General features: G+C 45.7%; 1 protein-coding gene across 10 annotated transcripts in view; it reads right to left on the bottom strand.

The window, feature by feature from the left end:
- The window catches only part of CRBN (cereblon), a 407,739-nt gene that overhangs the window by 20,493 nt on the left and 364,710 nt on the right, over positions 1-22,536 (bottom strand). For 8 of the 10 annotated variants that reach the window (XM_086366664.1, XM_086366666.1, XM_086366661.1 and 5 more), the window contains one exon: positions 3,167-3,283. The exons of 1 other annotated variant lie outside the window; for it this stretch is intronic. Coding sequence is in view for 1 of the 9 variants with exons in the window: in XM_086366660.1 (XP_086222786.1) it covers positions 1,175-1,241 (67 nt within the window). In the remaining 8 variants the exon portion in view is untranslated. Of the gene's footprint in view, positions 1-1,174; positions 1,256-3,166; positions 3,284-22,536 lie in introns of those variants that run through there. One more of the 10 variants, XM_086366660.1, reaches the window with a different exon arrangement.

The raw sequence follows: 22,536 nt of genomic DNA, 5'->3' as shown, positions 1-22,536 counted from the left end.
TCAATCCATGGAACAAACTCACGATCCCACTGGCAAGAGATGCAAGCTTTCCAACACTCCGCCCCAACCTACCTTCCAGGCCTTATCATCTGCGAATCTATCCTAGGTCATAATGCTTCTGGATGTCTGCAGTTCACTTCACAGGGCCTTTCCCCAATCCTTCTCAGCCACAGTCAATCCCTCCCTCTGACGATTTACTTATCTGGCCTACAACACTGGCCTTCTGCTAGTTATATTTTCAGGAACCATAGCTACATGATAAACTTCTTCAAGTATCAGACTGCATTATACCTCTTTTTACCTTCAGGATATATAACACACTTTCTGGCACACAGTGAAGTGACTCCGCTAAGTCTCAGTTTGGCTGATACACCTCTTGCAAGGCAACTCTTGTCTACAACATTCCATGGCAAAACTGTACAATTATTCCAGACTTTTTTTCTGCCCACTATTCCAACATAAGGCCATGGTCTAAATTTTCACAAAACATAAAGGAAAGAGAATCCCAAATTTAATATCCCAGTTCTAAGTATCTAAAATTAGGCGCATTCTACCATGTACTTGAACTACAGGCCTAAGAACAGACCAAACACCGGCAGGGCCCTGGGTGGTTAAGAGACACCAGCTATGCAGACAGACAGATTTGACTAGGACTCCTGGCCCTGTAACTGTGTGACCTTGGACAAGTCACACACTAACCTGCCAATTCATTTCTCACCCACCAAGTCAGGACTACAACAGTGACGTGGGGAGGATAAAATGGGAAAATGCACGCAAAACGCCTGGGGCAGGGCCAGTGACACGGAAGCAATTAATAAATTAGCTGTCACTCTTATGGGGGGCGGGGGATGAAGTCCCAGAAAAGTCTGGGATGCTGAGCGGCCCCAGTCTTCCTCTTTCCCCACTCAGTTTCACACCATTTCCTTGGAGCCAAGTTCTGGGCACACAGAGGATGGAGAGCACGGAGTCCCTGTCTTTGGGGACAGCCTCCTCCCTCCCCAAACCCTCGTCCCCATAGTAGGGGGAGCCGAGCTGCAGCAAGAAACACTACGGTCCCGGGCCCGCGGCCCCGAGCAGGTTCTGCACCACCCGCCAGCCTCCCCGGCCCCACCGAGCCCCTTGCGCCTCCGGCCTCGCCTTCTCCCGCTGCCAGGAACAGGCCCCAGACAGTTACCGGGAAGGAGCGGCAGGTGATTGCCCATGTTGTGCGCAGCGTCCTCCGGGTCTCCCTCGCCGGCCATGTCTGTTTACCCGCAAAGGAGCCTGGGACAGGGCGGCGCCCGGGCCGCCGGGGGAGGGCCGGTGCAGCGCCTCTGTTGCTGCGCCCCAGGCCACAGCTCCCCCTTGCGGCGCCCGCGGGGAGGACAGCACACTGGCCTGCCGGGAAAGGCAGGAGGGCCGGCACCGCGGGGACTCAGCGCTGTGTCAGCTGCCCTTCGTGCTCGCTGCGCTTGGTACAGAGCCCTCGCCTGTTCCCGTCCCTGGTAGGACATTTCACACACATACGAAAACAGGCTCAGATTCTTCAGTCTCAACCTTGCTCTTGACAAGGGAGACGGGAAGCAAATAGGAACCCATTTATACAGCCTTAGCTCCAATTCTTAAAATAAAAACTGTATACATGAAGACTGGGAAAATGCATGTTATTCCAAAGCCGGCTGGGTTATACCCGAGTTTCTTTACAACAATCAAAAGTAGTTTTCATATATATTTTCCAAAATTAATAAGCATTGGTCTGAAACAAATACTAGAAATGGTAAGAGAACAGAGAAAGGCCTATGATTGGCAAGTGAGATTGTCAATATAAATAGCTTACTCGTTATTACTTCAACTAAAATGAGTCATTGTGTTACAAGAGAAATAAAAAATGGGGTTTTCCTAATAACAAAGGGAAGAGTGAATGGCAAAACAGGCCTATAAGTTAAGCAACCCTAGTTTTACTTTAACTTTTACTATTCAAAGTGCATGTACCTAGACTTGTCCTTCACAAAAGAATTCCACAATCACTGTCTGAGTCTGTGTGAATCATATACTCCACCGAGTCACCTGGCGTTCATGTTTTTTTTTTAATTGGATTGTAGCTGCTTTACAAGGTTGTGTTAGTTTCTGCTGTACAAGGAAGTAAATTAGCTATATTTGCCCACACTCCCCTGGAGCATTCTTCATTTCAGAAAGGTCATAGGCAATAAACCAGGAGCCCACCAGACCCAGTTACCTAGCTGCCTGATGCCACTTGTGGCCATTCGAAATTTTGCAGAAGAAAGAAGAACGCAACACCTTCACTGCTTTGATCCTGCTCACCGACCCCAGACCATGAGCCTGCCTATAAGACGTCTCCCTACTCCCCAGGAGGCGGGCACAGTCTCAGAGGAGCTAGCCTGTGGCGTTCCATCTCTGCCTGGCAACGAAATAAAGCTACTTTTCCTTGTTCCTCCAAAACTCCGTCCGCATTGGTGCACAGAGGGCTATTTGGATGATGGACAAAAGCTTTATTAGTGTCTTTTCACTCTTTTCAGTGATGAAATAGAATACCTAAACATGGTGAGGAGAAGGGTGAGAGGAAGAAACAGCACTGCTCTGAAGAAAACAATGAATCGAACAGTTTAAAATACGTTTGTTCCCAAAGTTTGCTCGCTGAGAAGTTAAAAGCCAAAAAGCTTGGAAGAGAGGCTGACGGATCCTTTCAGTGTCATTCCGCCTTCTGTCCCCGAACACCGCTCTGTGACCTTGATCAATTCTTTTACGGCTTCTAGCCATAAAACATGATCAGTTTATCCATTTGCCAAATGAAAGTAGGCCAAGCAGTGTCTCAGGTTTGTTCTAGCTAATAATGGCTGTAGTATTCACGACAGCATTGCCTTTTATGATTATACAGAACCACTACAGGTTATAGATTAATAACAGCTACATAGGATATACTGTCATGATGGGTTATTGAAAGTAAGATGGTCACTCTAGACAGGTGAAGGAAAATACAAGACAGAATGATAGACCTATGAGAGAAAGGTGTGTGTGTGTGTGTGTGCATGCGTGCGTGTGTGTGTGTGAGAGAGGGAAGAAGGGAGGGAAAAGGGTGATTACAAGTACACACGTATATACATTATCAGTCTCGGTTTATAGAATATATAGTTCTATGATCTACAGAATTGCAAAGAACTGTGCTTACCTCCAACAGAAGTTTCTTTACCCGGGAAGCATCTGGCCCTAAACAAGGAAGCTCTGACCTTCCCGGGCCCTGCCCAGAGGTGGCACCAGCGCCGAGCCCCTGGGCCAGCCAAGCATCCTGTGAGAAGAGAGGACAGCTGTGAGCCTGGCGGGGTCGGCAGATGTGGCTGGAGAGGCACTCGCGCCTCTTTCTTCTTTTGTGCTCGGCCCCCGGGTCACCGCCGCTGCCATCTGTGCACCTTTCGCTCCCCGTTTGCCTCCTTTTCCTCGCCTTCATTCACATTCACCATCTGCTCCCGCATTCATTTCATCCCTCCCTACGCCCACCACCCCGTCTACCCAGTCATCCATAGCTATGTCTTTCAACAGGGGCAACAACAAATGACTACTGAACAAAAACATCTCAGCAAGCAGGTTTCTTGGATTAAGCCCTGGTTATTAAAACCAAAAAGGAAAACATGATCATTCACCATTTATTTTTAATTGGGTAACTTTATCCTGAAGCGAGCCATCACACAGAGTAGCTCACATTTCTTCTTGCTTCTGTGAAACGTGTTCATTGATAAGAAGCTCGGCAAACCAGTGGGAAAGGAAACTTATAGCTTTGTCTTATAAGATAAACTTACAAGATCTTTGTCTTATAGTTCAAGAATTACCTTTAATAGGATAAAATTGAGGCTAATATTAGATGAGAGAAAATACAAATCAAAAAAGTCCCCACTGCACTTTTAATTTCTGGTGTCTCTACACTATGTTAGTAGAAAGGGATGTACAGACTTGGAAGACAATTTTTTTGGCTCCTTTCTGCTTTGTTTTTGTTTTTTATCATCTGCATACACTGTATATTTTTAATGTGTTAAAGAAAGCTACTACCTTGGTCTAAGCAGTCAATTATCTGTCACTTGGATTACTACAGTAGCTTGAATAATGGTTTTTCAACTTCCACTACTGGTCTCCACAGTTCATCCTCAGCAAAGCAGCTGGAGTGAGCCCCTTAAAGCACAGGTCAGACCACGTGACCCCCTGCTCAGAACCACGCCTCCATTCCCCATCTCACTGTAAGCCACTTCCGCCCAGTGGCCCCCGAGTCCTGACCTCCCGTGACCCTCCAGGCTCTCCCTCTGCTCTGGCCTCTGTGTTACAACCAAGCAGGGGGCCACTCCCATCACAGGGCCTTTGCCCCAGCCCTTCCCTTTTCCTGGAATGCCCTTTGCTCATGCAGATCCACGACTCGCTCCCTTACATCTTCCAGGTCTTTGATGTAATGTCCCTCTTTAGGGAGTCTTTCCCAGATTATCCAACATCTAACTGCAACCCCACCCCTAGTCTCATCACCCTCTATCCTCCTCCTCTGTTTTATCTATTTTTTTTTCCCCCAGAGGATTGATCAACTTCTAAAATACTGTGAAGCTTACTTTTTTTTTGGGGGGGGGGGTGTTTTTTTCTTTAATTTTATTTTTAAACTTTACATAATTGTATTAGTTTTGCCAAGTATCAAAATGAATCCACCACAGGTATACATGTGTTCCCCATCCCGAACCCTCCTCCCTCCCCATACCATCCCTCTGGGTCGTCCCAGTGCACTAGCCCCAAACATCCAGTATCGTGCATCGAACCTGGACTGGCAACTTGTTTCATACATGATATTTTACATGTTTCAATGCCATTCTCCCAAATCTTCCCACCCTCTCCCTCTCCCATAGGGTCCATAAGACTGTTCTATACATCAGTGTCTCTTTTGCTGTCTTGTATACAGGGTTATTGTTACCATCTTTCTAAATTCCATATATATGCGTTATTGGTGTTTTTCCTTCTGGCTTACTTTTTAAAAATATCCTCCTTGCTGGGCTTCCCTGGTGGCTCAGTGGTAAAGACTCCGCCTGCCAACGCAGGCCATGTGGGCCACATCCCTAAGCGATAGGATCCCACGTGCCTCGGAGCAACCAGGGCTGCGCACCACGGCTACTAAACCTGCGCCCTAGAGCCCAGGAGCTGTGACCACTGAAGCCCACGTGCCCCAGAGCCCGTGCTCTGCAACAAAAGTCACCTCAGTGAGAAGCCGGTGCCCTCAAACTAGAGAGTAGCCCCCACGCGCCACAACTAGAGAAAGCTCACACAGCAACGAAGACCCAGCATAGCCAAAAATAAATGAATACATAAAATTATTTTTTTTAAAATCCTCCTCACTGCAAGAGTGTCAGCTTAGTGGGAGAGGTCAGAGATCTGTGCCTCTTGTGTTTAATCCTGTGTCCCAAGAGCTAGTAAGTGCGCAAAACATGTTTACAGAGTGAATGAATGAATGGCACCCTTAATGGGAGACACTGCTGATTGATCCAGCACCAATTCCTCTCTCCTCCCTGACTAAGACCCCTCCTTTGGTTTGGGGCAATGGTGTACCCAGCCCCGTGGGGTCACGTCCGCTCTCAGTCATCATGCCCCAGTCCCCTCCCCCATGATCTGCAGCTCATGGGAGCCAGGAGACACAACTCTGGCTGATGTAATGCAGAGAAAGTCATCCTGGCAGCCAGGGAGAACGGTGAGAAGGGAAAGGTGTTTCTATATGATTAAAGACAACTATTTCATTCCTATACACTCCTGCAGGAATGAAGATTAAGGTCCATACTGGTTTGCCCAATAAAATGAGCCAAGCAAGTACAAACACCTAAGAGATTTTACAAAGAATCATGAACTTCAGAAAAAGCACAGCTAGATTTACTATTAGGCATATTCTGTTGTCATTTTTAATTGAAGGGATGAGGACTTCCCTCGTGGCTCAGTGGATAGGCATCTGCCTGCCAATGCAGGGAGCACAGTTCGATTCCTGGTGCAGGAAGATCCCAAGTGCCACGAGGCAACTAAGCCTATTCAGCACAATGAGGAGTGGGCCCCGCTCACCTCAGCTAGAGAAACCCTGTGGTCAGCAACAGAGACCTGGTGCAACCAAACATTTCAAAAAACAAATCATTTAAAAAATTAAATGCATCAATAAATTTTTAAAAATGTAGTGAGGAATCCATTACTTTTGGAACTGTGTAAATCTTCCAGTTCTTTACCTTTTATGCAAAAGCGCGTGTAAAGCAACAGGTTTGCTTCACCCCCAGAGGCCTTTCGCGTGTTCCGGTATGACAGTTCCCTCTGCCGTTAAGACAGAGGTCAAAAACTGGTGAACCCCAAGTGAGAATTCTGCGGATGTGTTTGGTCTTTATGGTATTTTGAGCTTTTGAAGGAATTGGCACATGTAGTTATCCATTTCCTTTTAAAAATGGGAAGATCTGGCAACTGAGGGTTCGATTCATGCATGTGAACCACTGTCTTAAACCAAAACTAGCAGCTGCCCTTGTACATGGGGTGGCCCATCTAAATGCAGGGAACACGGGTTCGATCCCTGGTCCAGGGAGATACCACATGCTGCAGGGCAACTAAGAAATCCCACAGACCCACCGGAGACCCCAGCCAGCCAGAGCAGTGCCAGCCAGAATCCACCGGCACTGTTTGCAACCTGACGTATGGTGTGTACCGGGAGAGCGACACCACGCCCTGACCGGCCCAGGACAGCCGTGGTGTGTGTCCAGTCAACCAGGGCACCCACCACCCTGCTCCACTCCCCAAAGTGTGCCCATCTGTGCGATGAATCATATGGCCCAGAGGAGCGTGGCGCATCGTGCTGGGTCTACACAGTCTTCAACAACCCGTGTGGAGGAGTCATATTCATGTTTAGCTGTGCATTTGACAAGAAAGGGTTCAAATTAGGGATCTTGAATCTTTTGTAGCTCTGTGATTCAGTCATAAAGGGCATAGTTTTCATGAGTTTTTTTGTTTTAACTATTCTATTTGTGCTGTAACTTAAGAAAAAAAATCTTTGAAATTAAAACATTAATTAAGAACATTAATTCTCATGTTCCTAATTTCCATTAATCACAAAGAGTTTGCAAAACTTGTCCAAGCAGAGAGATCTTCTTTCCACTTGAAGAGGACTCTTGAGTATCAGGGAAAGAAATACTGAGTCCTGCTCTGCAGCCCTTCCTTCTGAGTGCTGGGTCTAGCAACCATTGTCACGGGATGTGCAGTTGGGCATCTATTATCCTGTAAATCCCAGAGTTACCAGGCAATGAAAGATGGATCCTGTCTGCTTTATGCAGACCTCGAGGGGAGAGAGCAGGCATAAAACCAGATGGAGTAAGAATATTTCATGGCTCCTTCAAAATGTTGACAATTTTATTAACTACTCACTTTCATATTTCAGTAATATGGTGAATAATTTGGGATTCGAAGAAATACCTTTATATACATCTTTCACTGCGATGGTAGTATTTCCAGAGACACCAGAGCCTATTCAAGTCCCAAGCATGTTGGATTATTTGCAAAAATGATTATGGGTGATGATACTCAGAGCTGCAATTCACTAAGACTTCCTTCCATCCCATCCATCTCTGACTTGACAGGTAAAGGAGGGGCGATTTTGCAAGACAGTAAAATGTGGGGCAAATTATGGTTTTAAACTTGTTTACTGTTTTCATGACTCATCCAGGAGCTTCCCCCACTGCAGCGTGCTGTTTCTACCGCAGGTAAAGGCACCTGGAGCATGGGGGAGGATGAACGCAAAGCAAGGAGCACGGAGTCCTGGGTTCTGGTCATCGCCTTGTTTCCAGCTCATCTAGACTGGGTCATTTCAACATCTTCTCCTTGGCCTTCTATTCTTGGCCTTGCCTGTTGTAAGGGTAACGGCCAGGATGTGTGAAGTTTGGCCGTTCAAACAAAATCTCAGTGGTTTCACACGAGTGTGCTTCTGGCCCACATCAGGTCTCTTCTGGGTTTGGTGCTTCTCCGAGATGGGTCCCCAGTCCAGTCTGCTTCAATCTTGTGGCATCCCTTTATCTTATGCAGGCGATAATCACTGGCTGCTGTGGCAGAGAAAAAAGCCTGACAAACTGAGCGCTGCCTCTCAAATGCTCCTGCCTGCCCGTGACACCTGCCCCCACCACACACATTTCACTGGCAAAGTGAATCCAAGTGTGCCTTCAAAACACTCTGCCTTTGGCTGTGTGAGAAACATCAGCCACACGATGGAACCAAATCAGAGTTTTTCGTGGACGCCTGAGGATGTGTGTATGCACGTTTTTATGTGCTTCATCACTGAGTCTTGTCCTACTCTCTCCAGACCCGTGAACTATAGCCCACCAGGCTCTTCTGTTCAAAGGATTTTCTAGAAAAGAATACTGGAGCGGATTGCCATTTCCTTTTCCAGGGGATCTTCCCAACCCAGGGATCGAACCTGCGTCTCTTGTCTCCTTCACCGGCAGGTGGATTCTTTACCATTGTTGTCACCCGGGAAGCCCGTGTATGTGTACATGAATGCACGTATGTATACAAACATATATACACATATTCAGAAATATACACATATATATGTTTCAGAATACTTTGCCCAGATGCATAAATAAATAAATACAACAAACGAAAGTGGGGCAGCTGAGGCTTATGCTTTTAGCTCTCATTGTTCTTCTACACTTAAGGGGACTGTGGTTTGACAATCCCTGGACAGTTCTAAAACACCGTGATGTGACCCAAGGCCAGGAATCAAGTAACTCCATAAGCTACCAGCTCAAAAATAAGATATCAGAACAATGACCAAAGGAGATATAATGACAATAAAGTATCTCATAGCATCTGTACTATGTAAGAAAGTCAAGCAATTCATGAGGGATATGAAAAGAGAGGAAAAACCGATCAAATGAGGGTCTGAATAAATATGATTTCAATAGTGTGAAGATGATCCAGGTCCCCAAATTCTAGTAAATAAACTCTTAGCTGCCACTGAATTCAGTTTATCACTCACATCAAAAAGCAGCGAAAAAACTGGGTGTTAATTGGGAAAGATATGTCATATAAAGTTATTAATGGGTGCACAAGAAATGTGAACTTCAACGAAAGAAAAATAGAATGGTGGATAAAAGAATCTAATAATGTGTTCCGTAGAGAAACTATTAATAACTGGAAAGCCAAGCAGATAGAAAAAGGCTAAGATGATTTGCAAGCCCGGGCCAGAGCTGAGAAGAGAACTTGACTGTGTTCAGAGACTAAAAGCATTCTCAGACTCCAGACTCTGAATCACTTGTCTTTCTTCAAACTCAGTTTAACAAGCATGTTCACTGCTTGTGTGCCGTGTGCAAGGTGATGTTACAGGAACCGGGGAAACTGCCGGTACAAGAAAACACACAGGAGAGCCTGTCCTCGGGGAGCTTAATCCTACTAAGAGCAGCAGGATAACGAGCCACTGAGAGGCAGAACGAGGACTGCAACGTAACATCTGCTCATGGCTGTGCTCCAGTTTGAAGGCAGAGGTGGGAGAACCAAGGACATAGGCAACCTGACAAAGTGCCCATTTTTGATGTAAACAATGACAGTTGCCGGAAGGAGGGGACACGTTTCAGCAAGCACTGCAGGGATGTATTACTCACTCACCGCCCTTCACAAAAATCACTTACAGGGGCGTCCCTGGGGGTACAGTGAATAAGAATCCGCCTGCCAATGAGGGAGACATGGGAGACATGGGTTAAACTCCTGTTGGGGGAAGATCCCACATGCCTCGGAGCAACTAAACCCAGAATCTGCAACTACTGAGCCCTTGGTCTACAATGACTGAAGCCTACGTGCCCCAGAGCCTGCTCTCTGAACAGGAGAAGCCACTACAGTGAGAAGTGCGCGCGCTGCCAGAGTAGCCCCAACTCACTGCAGCTAGAGGAAGCCCGCGAACAGCAATGAAAACCCAGCACAGCCAAAACTAATAAATAAATACATTTTTGAAAATTACTTATGGACTTAACATTAGCCATCCGAAAGCTTAATCAAAACTAAGGACCCAAGAAGAGGATGGAGTCATACACTGGGCTTGAGAATCACTGCTATCCAAACAGAGACACACACAGTCGCTCTGACTGGACCAGAGCTTGGGTCCAAGACTGCACTCTTGACTTGGCTGATGCTTTGTTACGAGTTTCCTGTGTGCCTGGGCTTCCTGGCAGCCAGACAGAGCACTTCCTCTAAGTCAGAGGACCTAGTTCTCGTTTTGTCACTGACCAGAAAGCACATATTAATGCTTTCTCTGAGCCCGGTTGATACACATGCTTTGCGCATATCCTCTCACTGAATTTACAGCAATCTTGAGAGGCAGGTGCTATCGTCTCTATTTTTTATGATGACAAGTCACTTTCTCTCTGTGAAGGGGGAGGGTCAAGGCTGAGTGATTTCCTGGGCCTTAATGAGCTTTCATTTTCTGCCACTCTGTGAACTCAGACCTTAGTTCACAGGATGTACCTTAACCTTCGTCCTATTCTCCGGGACCCTGTCCCTCCACTGCCTGGATATGCCTCCAGGTTCCTCCTTTTCATACAGTTTGGAGCACTATTCTTTTCTTCTTTAGACACTGCCCAGCTTCTGTGCAGGCAGATTCTGTACTGTCTGAGCCCCCAGGGAAGCCCAGGACAGAGGGCCTGGAGAAGCACATCTATGGGGCGGGGAGGCGAGGCATGGGTACTGGTTTCTCGGGAGCAGTGTTTCTTAGGGTGTGGCCTTGAGTCCACTATACGCGGCAGGGGCTTTCCTGGATGGATTATACATGAATCCCAGGGTCAAAGTCTTGTCTTTGGAGACAGCAGACACAAGCCCATAGACTTTCATTTTGCTACACAACCAGGACTATTTATAAACACAGTTTAAAAATAAGGGTAACTAAAACTTGATTTACATAAGCTAAAATATCAGGCCATTATTAGACTTTGCTCAGGGCTTTAACTTTATATTCCATCAAGAAGTCTGGCAACCACCCAGTGCCTTGGCAGCATCGCAAAGCCTCTACTGAGAATGTGCGCGCAGGAGATGCAGGGTCCCCAGAGCTTTCCCGGGATGAGTCCACATTACATGACTGCATCCGTGCTGTCTTCGTCGGTCTTGGTCCCAGATTGTCGCTCCTACTGATGCATGAATTAGTGTAGCGGAGGAACTGTGTTGGGATTTGCCTTTACTGGCCATTACGTCGGCTGACTGAAGCACCTTCAGAGATTTTACTGTTACTGTGTTCACCCCAAGGTTTCGCCATCCCGGGGCTCTTTTGTTCTAGAAAGCCTGAACACACAGGATTGACAGAGGTAGGACTCTAACACTGCTGTAAGGGGTCAAGATCTAAAAAGCCAGAAAGCCGCTGATCTACAGTCCAGCCTGACATCTTTTGTGCTTCATCACACAGCTGTTGTCCTGTTGGCGGGAGTCCCCTTGTGTTGGCCAAGATGCTTGGGCCGCAAAGTCATGGAGCTCCTTTAAATTTATGTCAGGTCTGTCTCTGGAAGAGCAGAGCATGTTGGGATTAGCCAGGCCCCCAGAAAAAGCTCTCGCTGTGCCAGGCTTGGGCTTAGAAAAACGGAGTGCTGAAGCTCTTATTATTCTGAAACACTCAAGCATAAATTCTGCTGATGATGGTTTGGCCCAATGCCTTGGGTGGTGATGTAATTGATGAATAGAAAAAGCCAAAACCCTTTTCCTGAAACAGTATTTCCTACCTCACTCAGCTCAAGTGTCCCTAAATCCAAAAATCTTTCCTGATCTCACCAAGCAACTATGGCATTTGCCACTTTATTTTGAAATGTGTTTGTGTGTCCCTTGGTCTGTGGCGTGTCTGCTGAGGACAGGGACCATGCCTCACTCGCCTCTGTGTGCCCTGTGCTGGGATGGGGCTGATCAACAACGGCTGGACTGGATTCAACTTGAAAAAGAACATGACAGACAGAAAAGTCCAGCCCCTGCCTAGCTAGTCATAGTCTATCCTGTGAGAGGCATGGCTTACAGAGAGAACACAATGCCGTTTGCAGGAACATGGATGGACCCAGAGGTTATTATACTAAGTCCAGTAAGCCAGACAGAGAAATACCATGTGATTATCGCTTATAGGTAGAATCTAAAAAGATAAGAATCAAATGAGTTTATTTACAAAACAGAAAGACTCACAGACACAGAAAACAAACTTGTAGTTACGTCAAAGAGGAAGGGGGAGAGGGATGAATTACAGGAGTTCAGGGTTAACATATATACACTAGTATACAAAAACAGACAACCAACAAGAACCTATTGTACAGCACAAGGGACTCCACTCAATACTCTGAATGACCTATAAGAGCAAAGAATCTGAAAAAACTGGAGATGTATAGATACAGATATAGATACACACACATATACACATATATATGAAAGTGTTTCTCGTTTAGTTGTATCCAACTCTCTGCAACCCCACAGACTGTAGCCCACCAGGCTCCTCTGTCCATCAAATTTTCCAGGCAAGAATACTAGAGTGGGTAGCCATTCCCTTCTCCAGGGGATCTTCCTGACCCAGGGATCAAACCTGGGTCTCCTGCAGTGTAGGCAGATTCTTTACTGTCTGAGCCAGCAGGGAAGATATATGCGTGTGTGTATGCATGTGTGTGTGTGTGTGTGTGTGTGTGTGTGTGTGTGTGTGTATTCCCTAGAGGAGGAAATGGCAACCCACTCCAGTATTCTTGCCTGGAAAATTCCATGGACAGAGGAGCCTGGCAAGCTATAGTACATGGGGCTTCAGAGAGTCAGATACGACTCAGCAACTAAATCACCACTATATATATCTGAATTACTCTGCTATACACCTGAAATTAATACAAAAACTATATTTCAATATTTTAAAAAGTAGTATAGGCCTCCAGACCCCAATAAGGACAAAGGAAAGGGGTAAACTCAAGTGTGGTTACAAAGCCTACACAGTATGGAAGTAGCAGAGCTGGAATTTCAAACCCAGGCCAGTTTGTTTCCCAAAAGAACTCAGTCACTAAAGCTGAAGGCAGGGCAAGGCATGATCTGCCCAAAGCTGAGGCATGCCGTGTGGGAGAGCAGGCAGAGCAGAAGGGAGGCCAGTGTGGTGAAAGCCTTGGCAAACACAACAGGCATTTAGTCCTGAGAAATAGGAGGAAAGCAGAGAGACTGGGGTGGGGATTGGGGCACAGGCTGGTACCATAGTGGTCCTCCAAAGATGTCCACGCCCAGTCTGGAACTTATGAGTATGTTACATTATGTGGCAACAGAGACTTTGCAGATGTGTTAAACTAAGAATCGTGAGATGGAGAATCACCTGAGCCTCTTTGGGGGACTCAATATGATCTAAGGGTCCTCATAAGAGGGATGCAGGAGGGTCGGAGTCAGAGGAGAAGATGTGATGCACCAGCCAGTGAACTCATGGGCTTCTAGAAGCTGCAAAAGGAGAGGAAGCAGAGTCTCCCCAGGGCCTCCAGAAGGAACACAGCCCTTCCACCACCTTGCTTTTAGCTCACTGGGACTGATTTTGAATGTCTGACCTTCAGAAGAGTAAGGCGATAAATCTGTATCCTTGAAGGCGCCGAGTTTGTGGCGGTTCACTGCAGTGGGGAGAGGAGAGCAATGCAGGGCGGGCTGCTGGCAAGTCAGAGACTGAGGGGAGGCTGCACGGAGAGCACCTTGAGGAGCAGGCTGAGCGGCCCTCCTTCCCCAGAGCCAGGTGCCCTGGCAGCAGGTCAGCCCTTGCTACCGGCATCCGGCTGCCAGGGGGAGGGCCAGCTAGTGGGAGAGGGCGGGGCCAGGAGACACTGCTGAGGTGGCTGGGAGCGACTGCACAGCATCCGAGGTCAGAGGCTGTCCAGGGAGTCCTAGCTAGGCTCCCTAACTCCACAAGACTGCTGCACAGGTTCATCTTTTAAAAGAAGTCAGGTTTTTAGCACACTGGACACTTTGTCTCAGAATAAACAGACAAGTTCTCATAGTTTTTCCAAACCTAGAGCTGATCAGCATGTAGAGGAAGAGTCCAAGGTAAAGAAAGTGCCTTCGCTTGAGCTACAGGTACTTCAACTGCATTCAATCCCGTGCAGCCAAGGAACAAACCAGGGAGTTTTCTTATTGGTTATAGCTTTGGGAGCAGCTTGGGTCTAGGTTTCAAATCTAGGAAAGACAAAGAAGGACTGTTCTCACCCAATTACCATCTGCGAAAGTATAGAAATCAAAGCACCAGTCAGTGAAAGTAATTTCAGACACATCAATAGAATGTGTGGTTTTTCACCGCAGTGACAAGGATGCCTGAAAATACCAGCTAAAAACAGATAAAGACTTAAAAAAAAGTAAAGAAGGAAAGATATTGATGCCATCTGCCATATTTTTATGAGCTAATATGACCAGAAAATATTGATGACTGTAAAAGTCCTCTGAAGTCAGGACACCTGCTATTAATTTTCATGTCTCATCTACCATAATTCTGTATAGTTTTACAGTAAATCCCCTTTATTTTGGGATTTGAATATGAAGATAAAAATGAGTTAGATGAATCTGAATTACATATTTAGTCTACTTGCATCTCCTGGCTGTATGACCTTGGGCAGATGATTTCAACTCTCTTGCCTTTATGGTCTCACCTTTTCAGTGGGAGTAGTGAGAGCTCTCATCCTAAGGGGCCGTTGTGAGATGAGGTGTGAGGATCAGAAGTGTCCTGTCTGTAACTAAGTATTAGGCCGAAGGAAAACACTGAGGTCTCGTGGATTGCAACTGTGATGTAGCATAGGTGATGCCTTACGCAGTGGGCATGTGGTAAGTACACTCTTAGGTCAGCTACTTGAACTCCTAAAGGTTAGCTGCTCTGAACTATTACACATCTCCAGCCTAGATCCAAGCCCCTCGTTGGCTGTACCTTCCACACCCTTTGTTTTCATGTTCTCTTGACAAGTACTAAGCTCCTTTAGGACTTCCCTGGTGACTCCGACGGTCAAGAATCTGCCTGCAATGTGGGAGACCTGGGTTCGATCCCTGGGTTGGGAAGATTCCCCAAAGAAGTGCACAGCTACCCACTCCAGTATTCTTGCCTGGAGAATCCCCATGGACAGAGGAGCCTGGGGGGTTTGCAGTCCATGGGGTCGCAAAGAGTCATACACGACTGAACAACCTTCACCTTCTCAGCTCTGACCTCACTCTTCCCCCATTTGGGATGACGGCACCAGACAGGAAAACCCGACTCTGCTTGACAGACGTCAATAGGGGGCGCTAGCGGGATCCTGCGAGGCTGGAAGAGGAGACGTTAAGCCTTTAGGACGGCTTCCGGTCTCTAAGACACCAAGCACTTCATTGCAACAGGGTGAGTTTGTTCTTATACCAGCAATCAGATCCAGTATGGAGCTTTCCCAGCACTTATGAGAGTAGCCTTATCGCCTCTTCTCAGAGACCAAACACCAGCTGGCTGCGTCTCCTCCTCAGAGACTCAAATTCCTGCTCAGCAGGCTGGGCGCAGGCCCCTTCTCTGGGCTTCTGAGTTTAACAGCGTCAACATTTCCCTTCTTCCCTCCAGTCCCTGGAGGCGGGTCCGGGTATCTATTTCCTGCAGCTGCTACTCCAGGAGACCTTAGTGGTTTCTTTTGGCCTGATATTTACTTACAGAGACGACAGTTGGGTATCTAGCTAATAATTCTTTGTATTAAACTCTCTCCTTCCAGGTAACTTGGGGATTTTCTGTTTCCTGACCAGACCCCAAGGGAAGCACTCTGGTGGGGTCTTTTGTAAGAAATTGTTACTTTGAATATAATTCAACTTATCAAGGAAGGTGCAAAAATTTTTTTAAAAACGTTCAAAAGAAAAATAAGCAAAACATTTGAACACATACTTCACCAAAGCAAGCCCACCAAATTTGAGAATGTCTTCAACTTTCTAGGACTCCCCTGGTGGCTCAGATGGTAAAGTGTCTGCCTAAGATGCAGGAGACCCAGGTTGGATCCCTGGGTCAGGAAGATAACCCTAGAGAAGGAAATGGCAACCCACTCCAGTACTCTTGCTTGGAAAATCCCATGGACAGAGGATCCTGGTAGGCTATGGTCCATGGGGTCACAAAGAGTCGGACACAACTGAGCCACTTCACTTTCACTTTCAACTTTCTTAGTAATTTTGGAAAATGCAAATTAAAACTCTAAGATACCTACCAGACTGATTAATATTAAGTATACTGAAAATAGCAAATCTTGATGAGGATATGGAACATGGGGACTCTCCAGCACTACTAGTAGGGATTTAAATTGGTTCCAGTCACTTTTGTAAACTGTTGGAAGGGCTTCCATAATGCTCACACAGGTGACCCAGCTGTTATATCATAGGGATAGCCCCAGTAGAGATGCATGCGTAAGATTAAAGACCTAAATGTACGACTGGACACTATAAAACTCTTAGAGGAAAACATAGGAAAAACACTCTTTGACATAAATCACAGCAAGAACTTTTTTGATCCATCTCCTACAGTAATGAAAATAAAAACAAAAACAAATGGGACCTAATTAAACTTAAAAGCAAAGGAAATCATAAACAAGATGAAAAGGTAACCTTCAGAATAGGAGAAAGTATTTGCAAATGAAGCAATGGATAAAGGATTAATCTCCAAAATACACAGACAGCTCACGAAGCTTAATTAAAAAAAAAAAAAAAAACCCACAAACAAACCAATCACAAAATAGGGAGAAGACCCAAACAGACATTTTTCCAAAGAAGCCATACAAATGGCCAAGAGGCACATGAAAAGATGCTCAACATCACTAATTATTCAGTTCAGTTCAGTACAATTCAGTCGCTCAGTCATGTCGGACTCTTTGCCACCCCATGAATTGCAGCACGCCAGGCCTCCTTGTCCATCACCAACTCCCGGAGTTCACTGAGACTCATGTCCATCAAGTCGGTGATGCCATCCAGCCATCTCATCCTCTGTCGTCCCCTTCTCCTCCTGCCCCCAATCCCTCCCAGCATCAGAGTCTTTTCCAATGAGTCAACTCTTCACATGAGGTGGCCAAAGGATTGGAGTTTCAGCTTTAGCATCATTCGTTCCAAAGAACACCCAGGACTGATCTTCTTTAGGATGGGCTGGTTGGATCTCCTTGCAGTCCAAGGGACTCTCAAGAGTCTTCTCCAACACCACAGTTCAAAAGCATCAATTCTTCGGCACTCAGCTTTCTTCACAGTCCAACTCTCACATCCATACATGACTACTGGACAAACCATAGCCTTGACTAGATGGACCTTTGTTGGCAAGTAATGTCTCTGCTTTTGAATATGCTATCTAGGTTGGTCATAACTTTCCTTCCAAGGGGTAAGCATAATGCAAATCAAAAGTACAATGAGGTATGACCTCACACCAGTCAGAATAGACATCATCAAAAAATTTACAAACCATAAATGCAGGAAAGGGTATGGAGAAAAGGGAACCCTCTTGCACTGCTGGTGGGAATGTAAATGCTACAGCCACTGTGAAAAACAATATGGAGATTACTTAAAAATCGAAACATAGAACTACATATGACCCAGCAATCCCACTACTGGACATATACCCTAGTTCAGTTCAGTTCAGTCACTCAGTCGTGTCCGATTCTTTTCAACTCCATGAATCACAGCACGCCAGGCCTCCCTGTCCATCACCAACTCCCGAAGTCCACCCAAACCCATGTTCATTGAGTCGGTTATGCCATCCAACCATCTCATCCTCTGTCGTCCCCTTCTCCTCCTGCCCTCAATCTTTCCCAGCATCAAGGTCTTTTCCAGTGAGTCAGCTCTTCACATCAGGTGGCCAAAGTATTGGAGTTTCAGCTTCAACATCAGTCCTTCCAAAGAACACCCAGGACTGATCTCCTTTAGGATGGACTGGTTGGATCTCCTTGCAGTCCAAGGGACTCGCAAGAGTCTTCTCCAACACCACAATTCAAAAGCATCAATTCTTCAGTGCTCAGCTTTCTTTATAGTCCAACTCTCACATCCATACATGACCACTGGAAAAACCTAGCCTTGACTAGACAGACCTTTGTTAAAACCCTTTCTTAAACCTTTCTTAAAAACTTTCATAATTCAAAAAGATACATGTACCCCAGTGTTCCCTGCAGCACTACTTATAATAGCCTGGACATGGAAGCTAAGGGTCCATCGACAGATGAGTGGATGAAGAAGATGCAATGCATAATCAACGGACTGTAACTCGGCTCTAAAAAGGACTGAAACTGGGTTATTTGTAGAGATGTGGGTGGACCTGAAAGTGAAAGTGAAGTCGCTCAGTCGTGTCCGACTCTTTGCGACCCCATGGACTGCAGCCCACCAGGCTCCTCTGTCCATGGGATTTTGCAGGCAAGAGTACTGGAGTGGATCGCTAGAGTCTGTCATACAGAGTGAAGTAAGTCAGAAAGAGAAAGACAAATATCATACATTAATGCATGTATGTAGAATCAAGAAAAATGGTACAAATGAGCCTAGTTCCAGGGCAGAAACAGAGATGCAAACATAGAGAACGGACACATGGGCACAGCAGGGGAAGGGGAGAGTGGAACGAGCTGGGGGATTAGGTTTGACATAAACACACTGCCACGTGTAAAATGGTTATTTTAGATAGTGCAAAGGCGCTGCATATTGCACAGAGCTCAGCTTGACGCACGCTGACGACCCAGAGGGACGGGATGGTGGGGGGTGTGAAGGCGGTCCAACAGGCAGGGTACATGTGTATGCATATTGCTGATTCACTGCATTGTACAGCAAAAACTAACACACTACTGTAAAGCAATTACACTCCAATAAAAAAGGCATGTTCATAGAAATATTTTTGGTGATAATTCCCATCTGAAATCAACAGAAATATCCTCCAACCATAGAATGGATAAAGACACTGAGGTCTACTTACATAGGGTGATATCATACAGTAACAGAAATGATAAACCACAGCTACAATACATAGAACATGAATAAATCCAATCCACTTCAATAAAAGATTAAAATATTTACAGCCTGAAGTTTCCCATTTATACGGGATATTTACTTTGAAAAATCCCCAGCTTATCCCTTACTACACTCTACCTTGCTTTAGAGCCTCATCTCTAGATTGGGTTTCTTGGAATCCTCTGAAAACCTAGAAGGCAAAACAGCTGTTATAACCATTGGTTATGGTGCCAGATATTGCCTACTATGAGAAAAACCATTTCAAGGCAGAGTTTTACTTGACTTTTGAATCTCCAGGACTGAGCACACTGTCTGACTCAAGCAAGTGCTCAGGAAGTATCTCCTGAATGGATCCTGGGGGATTTTTGCCTAGAATGTCTCGTTACTGTTCTCGCCACTCCAATATAGTCCCTTGCATTGGGAAGGCATCCAAACTTATTTCCTGAGTGTCTAAACTGAATTTTAAAATACAATTATATTTGTTAAAACCACATGATGCCTCCCTGGAAAATTAATTTCAAATTCTTTTGAACTATTTGATGAATTGTCATCAGTTTCCTAGGTAACGTACATCACCATCCAAATACCTTTCCTGCTTGTGCTTTTTCATTCCTGAAGTTTTTAGATACCCAAGAAACTACTACTTGATTTTCTATTTTCTAGAAGTTGTGAGTTGATATTACAGAGGTGGTATGCTATGATAAAATATTAGTGGCCCGTCCAGTTCAACCACAGACCAGGTGGTTGATTCTGGCCAGTCCTATGAACTCTGCTTGTCCTTAGGCTGAAAGTGAAAGATTAGTAGCTCAGTCATATTCGACTCTTTGCAACCCCATGGACTGCAGCCCGCCAGGCTCCTTTGTCCATGGGGATTCTCCAGGCAAGAACACTGGAATACATAGCCATTCCCTTCTCCAGGGGATCTTCCCGACCCAGGGATTGAACCCAGGTCTCCTACACTGCAGGCAGATTCTTTATCATCTGAGCCAAAAATGAAGAGGCTGGAATTCTTAAGGACAGAAAATACGTGCTCTGCCAGTGACTTTTCTTTCTTCCCACCCATGGCAGACATTGCTAATTGATCACATTACACTCATCTGTTGAGTCTGAGTAACGAAAAAATCCTTCTCAGCATGGCACACCAGAGGCAGACCGATTGACTGTAGTTGGCAACTATACAAAACTTAGTTATTAAGCCTCTACTGAATGGCATAAAGTTCCATTGACTCCCAAACTTCCATAGTTCTGTGATCTATAAAAAGTTATATTCTCTGCAGTGACTCCAAGGCACTGCATAATTTTAAAGTGCATTCGGAACTATCAAAGAAAGATTACATTTTATTACTCACAGTTTCCAAGTTAAGAGTATTTTACTGCATTATCAATCTTTGCAAATGGAGAATCCAGGTCCAGGGCTCACTGAACATGACTCTTCTCACATATGCATTGTATTTCTAGGATGAGATCTCAAACTAGCACAGGGACACCTATCGAGTATCAAAATAGAAAGCAGATACCCCAAATCTGAAACCCCCTGGTCCCTTAAGCATTAACAGTTCAGCGAATTCTCCTAAAATGGTAGCACTTGACAGGTAAGCAATTTGTGTGCCTCTTTATTAGAGCATGAATTTAGAGAAATCAGGAATAATGATCTCAGCAATCTGAGCAGAGGCCTGAGGTCTGAAGTATTAGAATATTATCTTCCAATTAGGTTTCACATCAAATCCCAGGTTACCTAATGGCTCTGGATGGACGTCTTTATCTACTGCTAAGTATATTAAGCTGAGCGTCTGGGTAACTGCTGGATAATAGTCCTGTCCACATGGTGCTACCTGGATGAGAGGAGTATGAGGAGTCTGTGGTTTTCCCGAACACGGCTGATTAGAGCAAGAGAGGCCAATAATGAGTGCTTTCTGTTCCAATCTCCCTCAAGAAGCTGTGTCCTCAGCTTCTTGGACATTCTAGAAGTGGAATGCCTTTTATTAATTCACCAAAGAGTTGGGATTACAAGTCTGGTTTTTTCCCCTCTAGCAGAGTACATGAATTCTGACCTTAAGAGGCACAATTTTCAGGCTGACAGGGTAATACATGGGCTGAAACTAAAAACACTTTTCATGATACTTCAAGGGTCTTCACTCACAGGAAAGCACCATAAGTTCCCATGAGCAGAGGGCACGAGAAAGTGCCTGGGGGTGGATGAATGGAGCTGAAATCTGCCTCTGCCTCCAGGATGCAGCCCCTAACCTCTGGGGCCTATTTCCATTTATATGATTCTATTACTTTGCCAACAAAGGTCTGTCTAGTCAAGGCTATGGTTTTTCCAGTGGTCACGTATGGATGTGAGAGTTGGACTGTGAAGAAAGCTGAGTGCTGAAGAATTGATGCTTTTGAACTGTGGTGTTGGAGAGTCCCTTGGACTGCAAGGAGATCCAACCAGTCCATTCTGAAGGAGATCAGCCCTGGGATTTCTTTGGAAGGAATGATGCTAAAGCTGAAACTCCAGTACTTTGGCCACCTCATGTGAAGAGTTGACTCATCGGAAAAGACCCTGATGCTGGGAGGGATTGGGGGCAGGAGGAGAAGGGGACAACAGAGGATGAGATGGCTGGATGGCATCACTGACTCGATGGATGTGAGTCTGAGTGAACTCTGGGAGTTGGTGATGGACAGGGAGGCCTGGTGTGCTGAGATTCATGGGGTCGCAAAGAGTCGGACACGACTGAGCGACTGGACTGACTGAGGGGTAAACTACCTCTAACATTCTCACTGGTGACCATCATGTTAAGGGATCAAACAAACTAGTGACGATATCCACATTTTCCAGGTAATTTAGGACAAAGTGTACTGTAGACCACGTTAAAGCAGAGATTCTATTTATTATGTGGAGATGCATCGGCCTGAGCTGACTGCTTAAGTGTCAGTTCATATATTACAGCTACCTTCCCTTCCATCGGTGCCGCCTCAAATTGGGGTCAGTTTCCCGGTTTGGGAAGCCAGACCTCGGAAGGTGATGCACCCGCTGATTTGCAAGTTACTTTACAGTTCTGTAAGTCAGAAGTCCCACTAGGTCTGACTGGGCTGAAATCGAGGCAGAGGAACATTGGCCGGGCCGCAGCCCCCCCAGGCAATGCGGATTCTAAGATACCATGATGGAAGTTTACTTTTAAACCCTGCTTTCTTCTCAATGATGGGAACTTCTTTTTTCTTCTCAATGATGAGAACTTTCTCCTGTAGCAGAAAGGACTTCAGGTTTTATTTGGGGACAGTTTCTGTTCCTTTGAGTCTCAGTTTAGTTATCTTCGGAATGAAGGAGGCAGCCTGGGAGATGGACAGTCCCCTTCTGCTCTGTGATTTTACACCTATCTGGATGCTGCTTTTGATTCCAGGTTTTTCACACCAGATCAATTACCTTTATGCTCCAGAGTTACACAGCAGATGCTACTTGTCTCTGACGGTTCTTTTACTATTTATACTGGCTGTACGCCCGTGCAACTGGCTGAGCCTGAGTGGCATTTGTTATGAACTATGCAGTGTGTTTGTAGACCGTCCAATAGTTTTCCTAGAGTTGCTGAAAAATTATTCTGGCTGAATATATGTGTGTGACTTGCTGCTGCTGCT

Source organism: Bos grunniens, chromosome 22, assembly GCF_055505025.1.
Source record: "Bos grunniens cultivar Pamir isolate PY7600 chromosome 22, Bosgru_T2T1.0, whole genome shotgun sequence".
NCBI classification, from domain to species: domain Eukaryota; kingdom Metazoa; phylum Chordata; class Mammalia; order Artiodactyla; family Bovidae; genus Bos; species Bos grunniens.
This window is presented reverse-complemented; position numbering and strand designations above follow the sequence as displayed.